This window comes from Euphorbia lathyris, chromosome 9 (assembly GCF_963576675.1).
Source record: "Euphorbia lathyris chromosome 9, ddEupLath1.1, whole genome shotgun sequence".
Classification (NCBI taxonomy): domain Eukaryota; kingdom Viridiplantae; phylum Streptophyta; class Magnoliopsida; order Malpighiales; family Euphorbiaceae; genus Euphorbia; species Euphorbia lathyris.
Genome location: NC_088918.1, coordinates 79,299,334 through 79,311,611, shown reverse-complemented (window position 1 = coordinate 79,311,611; position 12,278 = coordinate 79,299,334). Strand labels below are relative to the sequence as shown.

The 12,278-nt window shown below is 33.6% G+C and overlaps 1 protein-coding gene across 4 annotated transcripts; it reads left to right on the top strand.

Annotated features, from left to right (window-relative positions):
* The first annotated feature begins 236 nt into the window (after positions 1-236).
* On the top strand, positions 237-11,672 carry LOC136205830 (protoheme IX farnesyltransferase, mitochondrial). Of its 4 annotated transcripts, XR_010676098.1 has the most exons (9): positions 237-695; positions 953-1,082; positions 2,443-2,580; positions 2,783-2,916; positions 3,142-3,267; positions 3,521-3,624; positions 5,383-5,780; positions 8,780-8,911; positions 11,528-11,672. XR_010676098.1 is itself a non-coding variant. In XM_065996634.1 (7 exons), the coding sequence occupies exons 1-7, from the start codon at positions 337-339 to the stop codon at positions 5,727-5,729; spliced, it is 1,338 nt and encodes a 445-aa protein (XP_065852706.1). In that variant the 5' UTR covers positions 237-336; the 3' UTR covers positions 5,730-6,054. The 4 variants fall into 4 exon arrangements, 2 of the variants coding, with proteins under 2 accessions (XP_065852706.1, XP_065852707.1); XR_010676097.1 differs by lacking the exon at positions 11,528-11,672 and having other exon boundaries at positions 8,780-9,043; XM_065996634.1 differs by lacking the exons at positions 8,780-8,911; positions 11,528-11,672 and having other exon boundaries at positions 5,383-6,054.
* Positions 11,673-12,278: the final 606 nt, after the last annotated feature.

Below are 12,278 nucleotides of genomic sequence, written 5' to 3'. Positions count from 1 at the left end.
TATTCTATCTTTCATTTTATTCACAAATTTGTCACCTTGTCCTTTTTAATAATCATCAAAACTACGTAGTTTTATTGTATCACACAATAAACTCATTGTTACACTGGATCTCACCCCTCACGATATATTTATTTGAAACTAACCCAATTTTTTTATATTTGTTGTAGTGCATCTAAATTTCTCCAAATTTGGACTCTATCCCGATAAAAGAAAAATTAATTGCAAAATTGTAATTTTAATGTTTTATTTAGTTATTTATTTATTTAGTTATTCAGAGAGGAGTATAGCGTCAACGTACAGCGTTTTTCAGTCTTTCGCCGGAAAAATCAGTACGCCATGTGGAGGAACTCGGCGGGTTTCTCATCGAAGCTGCTATCAAACCCTAATTATTATCACCATGGATCTTTATCTTCCTCCATTTTCACAACAGAGGCTACTGTATTCGGCTCGCCGCAATTGCTTTCTCGCGGTACATCGACATCCTCCACTTCCGCATCTGCCACGGCCATCGCCGCCGCTTCTTCACCTTCAGACTGCTTAAATTCCGGGTTTCTGAACAGAAAATCTGATGGAATTAAAATTTTCAACTCATCTTCCTCGATTGTGGCTGCCGATCTCTCGTCTTTCGCTTCTGCTTTGCAATCGGCGCGCCGGTACGGCCGTTGCTATTGGGAGCTATCGAAAGCTCGCCTCAGGTCTTTTTTTCTTGCTTTCAATTTCATAGTTTTCTACCTTAATTAATTTTTATTTATTGTATAGCTTGTCTTGGTTGTAGTTCGTTGCTAGTTATAGAACTAATTTTCTCTTCATAAATCAATTGAAACTTTTGAAATTAGCATGTTGATTTGTGAAATTAACAGGCATAAGATTCATATAGAAGTTGTATTTATGCACAATTCTCTGTTGAACTCTTGGGAGTTTATTTTTATGGATTTTATGTACTTGTTTTCAGCATGTTAGTTGTTGCAACTTCTGGAACAGGATATGTTCTTGGAAGTGGAAGTGCAGTTGATTTTGCTGGACTGTGTTGGACTTGTGCTGGTACGATGATGGTTGCTGCATCTGCTAACTCATTAAATCAGGTTTGCTGATATTTTTTTGTGGTATTCATGCAAAGTGCTACACTTCACCATTGCCTTAGTTTACATATGATTGTGAAATATGTGTAATTGGAGAAGCACATCTCTTTTTGTGATGTAAATTGGCTGTCTGATCTCATTTTTATATAGAGCTGTATATATGGATATAGGCTGTTCAATTTTTCATTGTTTTTTTCTTCTTTTCTCGTTAGAGCTCCAAACTCCAAATATAGGATCAGAGTATTTACTTTCCTAGCAAAGAGAGGGAGGAGAAATACTATATGTAGTGGAAGTGATAACACTAATTTATTTATGCACCTCAACTTGCAAATATAGACGGTGCTGGTCTTTGTTGTGTCGATCCATGAGGTGTGCGTCATACCTGCTCAATGCTTGAAGGTGAATTAGAGAGTTAGAGTCTCTGCTCATAGTGCAGTTTAGTATGTGCCTTAGTCACACAGTTAAATCAAAGCTATTAAACACTTATTTCCTCCTCTGTAACTTGGATCCTACGTGGATAACACTAAAACTAGACTTGCTTAATGTGTGATTAACTTCTTTGACTGCATTGATGTTCATATAATGTTTTCAAAGATAGGGCCATATTGATAGCTTTGTAACCAGTTCCTTATTTTTTCCTTTCTCTCAGATAGTGAGAGTGGGGTGTGTAAGGAGTGGTTATTAAATCTGTTAAACATAGGCTTACAGTTTTGATAGGACAGTGGACAATTACTTTTTACCTAATTTGTTGTGTGACCGAGAGGTCACGGGTTCGAGTCTTAGGAGCGGCCTCTTGCCAAAAAATTGGCAGGGGAAGGCTTGCCCCTGTTACACCCTTGTGGTGGGACCCCTCCCCGGACCCTCACTTAGCGGGGGTGCGTAGTGCACCGGGCCGCCCTTTTTTTTATTGTTCTTTTTTTTTTCAGGAGGTTGTATAATCAAGTGCTCTGTCCCATTATTTAATTAGAATAGGAGTTGATGAAAGTTTAGGAAGAGTTTTACTCAAAGTAGATATGCTGAGATAATCTGTAGCTGGTAAAATAGGAAGAAAAGGATGGAATCCATAATGCGGCCTAGTAGATTCTCATCTTAGTTAATCACCTTGTAAACATTTCAAGACAAGAATAGCTAAAAGAAACCGAGAGAAGGAAACAGAGATAAATGGTCAGTTTTAGAATAGGAGACCTAAATGCTGCTTGTGTGGCTTCAGTCCTTAATTTCCTATGTCAATCCTATGGAGGCTGTTGGTCCTTTAAGCTTCTACTATTTGATTGCTGCTACATTTCTATTTAATTTGGCTTTGATACATTGCTGGATTCATTTGCATTTCCAATTTAAGAATTTGAGTATTTCATGTTATTAGGTGTTTGAGATCAATAATGATGCCAAAATGAAAAGAACAAGGCTAAGGCCACTACCTTCTGGGCGTATTACAAAATCTCATGCTTTGACCTGGGCAACTTCCGTTGGTTTGGCTGGTACTACCTTATTGGCATGCAAGGTGACCATATAAATACAATTTTTACCACCATGTTTTCTCTAAGGCTCCATTTTTACAGATGGGGATTTGAGATCACAAGGGATTGGAATGTGTTGAAGTGATTATTTAGCCTGTTAATTTCATCCTTTATCAGCATCCCTGTATTTAATTTGCTGGGAGCTCAGTGATTAATCTAGCAGCTTCTATGACAAGGTGGTTGCAGGCTAATTTGCTTGCTGCGGGGCTTGGAGCTTCCAACCTTATTCTATATGCTTTTATCTACACACCATTGAAGCAGATTCACCCAGTCAACACATGGGTTGGGGCTGTTGTTGGTGCCATTCCACCTCTTCTAGGGTAATTTCTTTCTCTAGTACCTTTTTGACTGCTTATATTTTCTGGTTGAACTAGTTATCATTTTACCTAAGGGTTGGTTCCACCAAAACATGGTGAGGGTTTACCTGTTATGTATGCACATATTAGATTTTCCCTATCCATAAGTAAAGGGTAAAAGTTCTATTTTTCGTATTTAACTATCTAACCTTGCATCTGGCTCATGCTTTTCTTGCTTGTATCTTTCAGATGGGTTGCTGCTTCTGGCAATGTTTCACTCAATGCAATGATTCTTCCCGCCGCACTATATTTCTGGCAAATTCCCCACTTCATGGCCCTTGCATATTTATGTCGTGATGATTATATTGCCGGAGGGTATGTACATTTACAGTGATTTAAACATGTTTATGGTAAATTGTTTTCAGTTTAAACGTAAAAACAGCTGTGGAAACTGTCTCTGATTAACCAAATTAGCTGCTCTTGTATATAATATTTAATTGACAGGATTAATGTTCTTTTTACAAAGAACAAGTTGGTGACATGGGAATTTGTGATATGGATGATAGTTGCACAATAATTTTGGTGTAGGTGGTGACCTTCTAACATTTATTGTGTATGGCATCTTCAGGTATAAGATGCTCTCTTTTGCTGATCCTTCTGGTCTGAGAACTGCCTCAGTTACTCTTAGGAACTGCCTGTATCTATTGCCACTGGGTTTTTTGGCATATGAATGTGAGTTCCTGTCAACTACGGATTTGCTTATTTATTTCCTTTTCTCTTCTCATGGTTTGCTTGGGGATAAAAGGCCAATTTGGTCTATCAACGTGGCTTGCTTGGTCTATTTGCCCCCAAAATGGACTTTAAGTATTAATTGACCCTTCAACTTGACATTTTTGGTCAAATCATTCCAAAATACCACTTTGCAGCATAAAAAATTGACACGTGTTACTTATGGACTAATTTGACCGAAAATGTCAAGCTGTTGAGTAAATTGATACCTAAAATTCATTGTGGACCAAATTAACCCTGCAAGCCAAGTTTAGGGGCCAATCTGACCCTTTATCTGTTTGTTTGGTACAAGATAATGTCACTCAATTATATCCTAGAACTATTTGGTTGAAACCATTGAAACAGCATGCTTGTGCAACAATTACATCTAACTCTCCATATCCTACAATTCAGGAACATTAACTTTATTATTGTAACTTGGATAATTTTGTAGCATTTTGAACTCACTGATTTCAAATCTTCTTTTTTTTTTTCTTTTGGATTGTCATTGAACTAAGGAAATCATAAAGAAAGCAGTTCTTTTTTATGCAGAAATAACATCTTTGTTAATCTAAAAAAGTTTCAAATCAAGCTCTTGCAATTCTTAATTCATCTAGTAGGAAATTGTACACAGTTCTTAGTTTGTAGCAGAAAATTTGACACCTTTGGTGTTGAAGTAACATATCTTAGTATAGTTTCATAAGCTAACTTTACTTTACCTTTTCTAAAGATATTGGGGCACCGTAAATTACATTCATGGCTTTTCAACTATAGCGCTACTAACATTATGATCCCTAAGCTTCATTTCCTTACATAAAAATTCTTGAACTTTACATTAGTGTAGCATTAAAGTCCAAATCAACAGAAGTCTGTTAGAAAAGTAACGGAATATGATGGTAAATAGGTATTTGACCATAGTTTTTGACGATATGGATAGAAAGTGTCAATGATGTAATCAAACTTGTTCAGGTCATCATTTCATTAATTTGTTTATTACGGATTTTTGTTGATTTGGACTTCAATGTTGAATTAATGTATGTGTTAAGGATTTTTATGGCACAGAAAGAAGTTTAAGGATCATAAACGCTACAATTCTTAGAGGTCATGGATCTCTTTTAACCGAAATTGTACACAGTTCTTAGTTTTTAGCAGAAAATTTTACCCTTCTGGTGTTGAAATAAAATACCTTGGTCTAGATCCATAGGCTAATTTTAGCTTAACTAAAGATATTGGGGTAGCGTAAATTACTTTGGTGACATTATGACCCCTAGACTTCATTTCTTGACATAAAAATCCTTTAACTTTACATATACTGTAGCGTTAAAGTCCAACTGAACATAAGTCTATTAAAAAATTAACGAAATATGATGGTAAATGGGTATTTGACCATAATTTTTGGCGACATTGATAGGAAGTGTCAATGATGTAGTCAAACTTGTCCAGGTCATCATTTCGTTAATTTTTTTTATTACGTGTTAAGTATTTTTATGTCACAAAATGAAGTTTAGGGATCATAAGCGCTACAATGGGTCATGGATCTCTTTTAACCGAAATTGTACACAATTCTTAGTTTTTAGCAGAAAATTTTACCCCTGTTTCATAGGCTAATTTTAGATTTTCTACAGATACTGCTGTTGAATAATTCATGTTAGACGTGTTTAATGAAAAATGCGAAGGCATCATCACGTTTGGACAATTGATTTACTGAATATTGTTGTGTAGGGGGGTTGTCTTCGAGCTGGTTTTGTCTTGAATCGTCGCTCCTGACTCTAGCAATAACAGCTTCTGCATATTCATTTTATCGAGATCGAACACTACCGAAGGCTCGAAGAATGTTTCACGCTAGTCTCCTCTATCTACCTGTATTCATGTCCGGACTTCTGTTACATCGACAATTAGATAACAAGCAGGGTCTTGTGGGAGACAGTGATCTCGTGTCTGCCTCAGAAGCTAACAAGAAGCGCGAAGAAAGGCGTACAATGGCCAATGCACAAGGACGGCCGCCTGTATCCTATGCTTCTGCTGCACCATTTCCTTTTCTGCCAGCACCTTCATATGCTCATCCCTAATATCTCAAGTGTTGGCTGCTTTTATTGCTGAAATTAATAAAACAGGAAAAGGTAAACCTGAAACTTCAAGAGCCTTGCTTTTCTTTACATAGTATTCTTTTGAGGGGTTTTTCTTTTCATTTTCCCAATCCTCTGGAACTACTTGTTCATGTGTTTCTCTGTCTTTTTATGCGTAAATTTTGTTAATTTTTTTTTTCAAACTAGGGAATAAACTTGACTTTTCAGACATGAAATATCACGATGAGAAATTTAGTTTTAAATAAGGTGTATAGTTCATGTAGCAAAATTCTGTCACTGAATATGGATTCAGTGAGCTATTGTCTTCTATCTTTGATTATTGTATAGCAAAAGAAAACAGCTACTTGTAACGGGTAGGGTAGCGGGTACCTACATTTTATGAGATAAATAGGTAGTGTAACGGTATCCACTAACCTCGTGAGTAGCGGATATGCGAGGGTAATCTCATTCTCGTCCTATATTTGGCACATGCATCTTTTTAAATCTCATCCTAATTTTTTTTATACAGGCTTCGGGTAGTCTTGTTAGAATTGGATAATACCGGGTTTCTATCAAACCCATATCCAATGCCATCTTTAGATATGTGTACAGTATACATGTGACATCTCACGTGTTGGAAAATAGAAAAATTAAATATATTTGGTGGAGCGTAAAGGCATTTTATCCTCTTTGTTTTTTATTTATTGGCCTAATAAATCCCGAGCCTCCAAGCCATCTAAAAACGGCAACTGGCCCTTAAACTGCAAAACGTTACATCTAACTCTCTCAACTTGTTTATTTGGAACAAATAACCCCTCAAATGACACGTGGCGGCGCATGATAATAGGGGGTTAGTTATCACCTTTTGAAGTTCTAATCATGCGATGCCACGTGTTTGTTGCAAATGAGCAAGTTGATGGGTTTGTTGAAACGTTTTGAAGTTCAGAGGTTGGTTGTATTTTTTGGACAACTTGACATCGAGGATCATACAATCTAAACTTTAGGATGCTTCGAATCTCCATCCTAAGATTTTGATTAGTTTAGATCTAACGGTGAATAACCGAATTCATTTGATCACCAGTCCATGTCAACATTAATGTTTTTGGAAATATAACTAGTGTTAGAACTAATGTGTAACTTTTGTTGAATACCTAACAAAATATTTAGATTTTTTTTTGTGATTTTTTTATAATGTTTTAAACTATGAAAATATTTTTGTAAGTTATCATTTTTCTTAGATGAATCGATAAGAGGTTAGTGGATACCCTACATTTTATGAGATAAATGGGTAGGAGGGTAGCCGGTAACCATTACCTGTCGTGGATATTCAAGGATAATGGGTAGGAGGGTAGCAGCATTACCTGTCGTGGATATTCAAGGATAATGGGTAGGAGGGTAGCAGGTACTCATTCCTCAGGATTTGAAGATGTTTTGCTTATAGAATCGCAACTATAATATGTTTTTACACATCCAGGCACCATATTTAACACATAATCATTTATAGTATTTGGTACATGGTTTCGAGGTGTGATAATTGCCATTTCTTGCAAATAATTAAAACACTTACAATTACATTTGAAGTTTAGATATGTTTCATTTATAATTGATAAAATATAATCATTCGTGGTTGTTGAAACTAATTTTTTTTGGTATTGTAATCTAATTATTTTCTGCATCAATTGTAAAATTTGTTTGTCTTGGAGTTTGACCATTCCCAATGCCAAGAAGCCATTTAGCAAAAAAATTATAGTTTTTATGTGCAAAGTCAGTTGTAATTTTCTTTAATCTCATGTTTGTTTTTAAATATAAAAATTCTAAAATGTTTCCACAAATAAGGGTTTGTAATTGATGCATCTAAAATTTCATCTTTTGATCCGTTAGGAACTACCGGCAATATGTGTCTGAAATCCCTTCCAAAAATAATTGGTTTATCTCCAAAAGGAACTTCTTGATTTTGCGAATCTTTAGAAAGTAAAATATCTTTAAAAGACCTGTCAATAGTTTCAGCAAGATTTGTTCCTTTTTTTAATGTTGCATGTAGAAAATGATGTTGGTTCTAATGGTATTTTAAAACGTGAATGAGCTGTTCTACCACCTGGTAAAAGTAGGGCAGAAATTCCTGAAAATGCAACAACTAACACTATTTTGGATTATGATCGTTTCGTATAAATATGTTTTACCTGTACCTCCTTCACCGTATAAAAAAACATAATAGATTGATTATTTTCAATACCGGAAATAACCAAATTGTAAAATATTTTTTGCTCGTTATTAAACGAAACCACCATTTCTTGATGTTTTAGTACTAAATCTATAATATCATATGCTACTTCTTCTTGTATTAATCTATTCTCAATCGAAGATTCTTCACTTCGAAATGGCATAAGTAAATTGTAATCGATTAGTGAATATCCATTGCGATTAAAAATCTTTTCAAGTTCTATATGGATTTAATTTTTTACATGTGTTGTTACCGGTAAATTTGGTGGTAGATTAAGTTGTTTACGAATATCATGTTCTATATCTTCAGACAAATTTGTTAAAAAATTCATTGAAAAGCTAATTTGAATATGTTACACCGCAAAAAATAATAATAATTATAAAAAGACTACGGATTTGCTTTGCAGAACCTGTGAAGACACATTCTTTTAAAGCTTCGCTTCATTCTTTATCGTCACTTAATAAACTATATGCATTACATGTTTCTTAAAAATTTTAATATTGAACACCATTTATAGTTCGAATTTCTTCAAAAGAAATGGGACCTTTAACAAAATTAATAAGCATCCAGAGGTAATATAATTCGTCGGAATTTGGACGAACAAAACAAATTCTTCCTAATTACATATTTTTTTTTACGGGATAACCAAATTTTATTTTTAAAATCCCAAGAACCCATTTAGTAGGAAATTCAACATATATAAGGTCTTGGGCATGCATATGTAGGACATTTGTAACCATCTATTCGGTAAGCATTGTTTTATAAGATTGGCTATGATTAAGTATATTGTTCAAAGATTTGTTTTCTTGATACGAAACTACATTTTGATTAGGTAAGTGGATAGATAAGCTTTCAACAGATGGTTTTCTATGATGAATAGAAAATTCAAATAAGCGCCAACATGCTTCTGTAGGAGAAATGTATCAACAATCAAGATAATTTTTAATTTCATCATTCACTACAGGTATATTATTGTTTTCGGTTCCCTTTATTATTGTTTTCGGTTACCTCATTTGAAGGTTTTTCTAGAATAACTGCACAAATTTTGTCTGTTCCTTTTGTTATATATTTGAAGAGATACTTAACCATAGTAGAATGACATGCTTCAACATTTAGGTGTCCTTGATATCTGACTATCAAATCTCGATTATGAGGTACCACAAACCTATTATCGATATTAAAACCATTTTTTTTAAATAAACATTATTTTCTCTTCTTTTGTAAGTGACTAATCCTTGATTATCAATGATAGTTTGGGATTGGAATTTTTTGGAGTAGAATTTTGAACATTTATTATTCTTCATGCATGGGCACTTAGGATTAATAATGCCCAAGGTTATCAAAATCGAACTGATCAGACCAGGTCAACCCGCTTAGCCGGATCCGATAGGTAAACCGGTCTGGAGGTACTAAAAAACCACCTGCTTGAAACTCGTTCAATCGGCCGGTTGAACCGGTGAACCGTTGAACCGGTCACGGGTTAACGGGTTTCACCAGTCCTAAATTTATTATTTAAAAAATTAAAAAATTAGATTTAATTTAAATTATTAATTTATTAATTGATTAGTTATGAATTAATTAATAAATAGAATTATAATTAATGCTAACTGTACCGTTGTTGTTGAAATTTTGGAAAATTAATTAGATTCTAGGTATTTTTTAGACTTTCTTTCTTCTTTTATACTACTTGCTCTCCGCTAGTTTTAGCTAGTTTTCCAATTCTTTTATTTAGAATTTCTTCTTCTCCTCCACTTCAAATTTTTTCTTCAATTTTTTCTTCAATTTTTTCTCTCCATATATTAGTTTATAATTATTCATTTCATCAAATTCTTTTAAATCTTTTTAGTCTTAAATAATGTCTTTATGAATTATAAGTTTATCCTTTATCATTTGATATAATTTAATTTTTTTTATTTAACTGTATAAATGAGTGGTAGAAATTATTTGGAGGTAATGTTCCATGTTTAAAAAAATTAGCAATTAGAATGTTGAGTTAGCTTAGTTTGATTTACTCTTTGCAAGCAACGAGAGAACATTTTTTCATTGTAGAACTTGATTTGATCATGATAGAGCTCGAGTCAATAATGACATTTACCTATCAGTTAGTATTTTACCTCATTGATTATCATTTTAATAGTATGGTGTTAAACTTGATGTTTTTCTATTATGAACTTATTATTTTGGTGTTCTAATTTATTTTTTGGTATTAAAGAACATATTATAACTATTAGTATAAATTTTTATTGATATCATTAATATTTTACTATGTTAAAAGATTAAATAAAACTAAAAATATTAGTTTTACGGGATCTTTTTGAACCTCGGTTCAACCCCGGTTGAACTCTGGTTGAACCTTAAACCCTTAACCCTTTGTTCTTACCGGTTCTTTGACTGGTCCGGTTTTGATAACCATGCATGGACCATGTATCATGAACTTAGAAACGCATTTAAAACCAACATGATCAAACCTAGAGCATGGTAGTTCAGCACTAATTAAAAAGTCTATTTCGTTTGTGGATAAAAAAATTTCTACTCTTTGCAACCATACTAAACATTGTATATGTGGTAAACCTCTTTTTTGAAATTCAACTGTATATAAAAGAGCGTTCATGTTGCCAAAAAAAAATATTCTTAATATCATCGATGAGGCCATCAAGTTTCATTCTAAATACCCTTGTTATAATGTCAGGTCTATTTTCCGGTTTTTGATTAGCTGTCATTTTTAACGTTTTGATTATCTCTGGCCATAGTGGGTTACATGTGAAAGTAATAAACAAATTTGGATTTCCACAAAATCTACAAATAGTCATAGCGTCTTGATAATGTTCTAACATGTATCTAGGACCACCGGTGTGAGTAGAAGGTAAAATAATTCTTTTACCAATACTCGAACCATCTTGATCTCCTTTAATAAAAAGCATCTCGTAGTCCAGAATATATTTCCGATGAAGACTCGTTTGATTGTGTCTTAAAAAATCTAAACGTGCTTGTGCTACACACGAATATACGTCAACCACAAATTGTTGAAATAATCTGTCTGCTTTAAATAACGTTTTTGTCTCTCCATTTCTAGCAAATAGATGGTAAGCATAATATTCCCTCATTGTAACATTTTTTCGCTTCAATGTTTTTTGGACGGGAGAAATAGAATATTCTCGTGAAAACCATCTTCTCCGAATGAAAAAAGTATTGGATATTGCATAGACATTAAGCTATGATGCAAAATGCTTATTCGTTTTAATGTGTTGCATTGGGTTTCAACAATGATGTCTCTACTTTCATCATAATGGTCAAATTCGCCAACAATTAAACTTGCAATTTCAGATGATTGCGGAGCATTATATTGTCTATTATATGTTTCATGTCTACCAAGCAAACGTAATTTTAGAGGTGTTAAATTGTTTTCACTAAAGCGGCCTCGCATCATTCTAAATGATTTAGTAAGCTCATTGTGCTCATCAAACATTTTTGTTAGGTTTTTAATTATGTCTTCATCAAAAAAAAATTCATTTGTTGTGGAGTTGAAATTAGAAATTCTATTTGATATCTCATTGATTGTATCATAAATGTAAATTTGAAGAAATTTAGGTTGATGATCAGCTGGAGGCAACAAAGAACCAATTAGATGGTGTTTTGTCCACAAATTCTAAAAACATATGAACCTGATGTTTTATTTATATTGTGATATATTTTGGCACCTATAGAAGTGAATGAAAACATTGAATTGTAAATCTGTATATTATCCATGAATTTGGTATAAGTCGCATTAGCTTGATTGTTTAAAAGAGTTTCAAGATAATCCGGAGGTTTGGGAAAAGGAGGTAATTTGATTAAATATTTTTTACAACATCTATTAAATGTTGGTATAGTATTATTAAATGTAGATTTAATAGCCTCTTCCCGCAAAAAAAAAAAAAGCTCCACATAATGGGCAAATGCACGACGACACCTCATAATTAGAGAGTGGTACATCTAGATTTCAAAAAAAAATTAAAAATTTAGTATTTAGAAAATAAAGTAAACAAATTTGCATACGAGCTTTTTATGCACTCTGCATTCTTGTAGTGATTCGATATTGTTTAGTCGATAGAAATTGAAATGTCTACCAAATTAGTTTGTTGTTGCAATCCAGAATATGCAAAAGAGGAATGCTCAAAAGAATGAAGGTCTAATATGGTTGAAGAATGAGAAGAACTCGCATTGCTCTGTTTTGACAAACGTCTCCGTCTGGATGGGTTGTGTTCTGTTCTTAAGATTTGGAGAAAACAGTTGCCCTAACCATTATCTGCATTTTAATAATTAAAAAAATAAATAAATTTCACAACCGTAAA

Bases quoted from the DNA above. Each gene is read 5' to 3' on its own strand.
- LOC136205830 (XM_065996634.1), top strand. From the start codon at position 337: ATGTGGAGGAACTCGGCGGGTTTCTCATCGAAGCTGCTATCAAACCCT. The intron at 2,917-3,141 runs GTAATTTCTTTC...TGTATCTTTCAG, and splicing joins GCCATTCCACCTCTTCTAGG to ATGGGTTGCTGCTTCTGGCA. The intron at 3,625-5,382 runs GTGAGTTCCTGT...ATTGTTGTGTAG, and splicing joins GGGTTTTTTGGCATATGAAT to GGGGGTTGTCTTCGAGCTGG.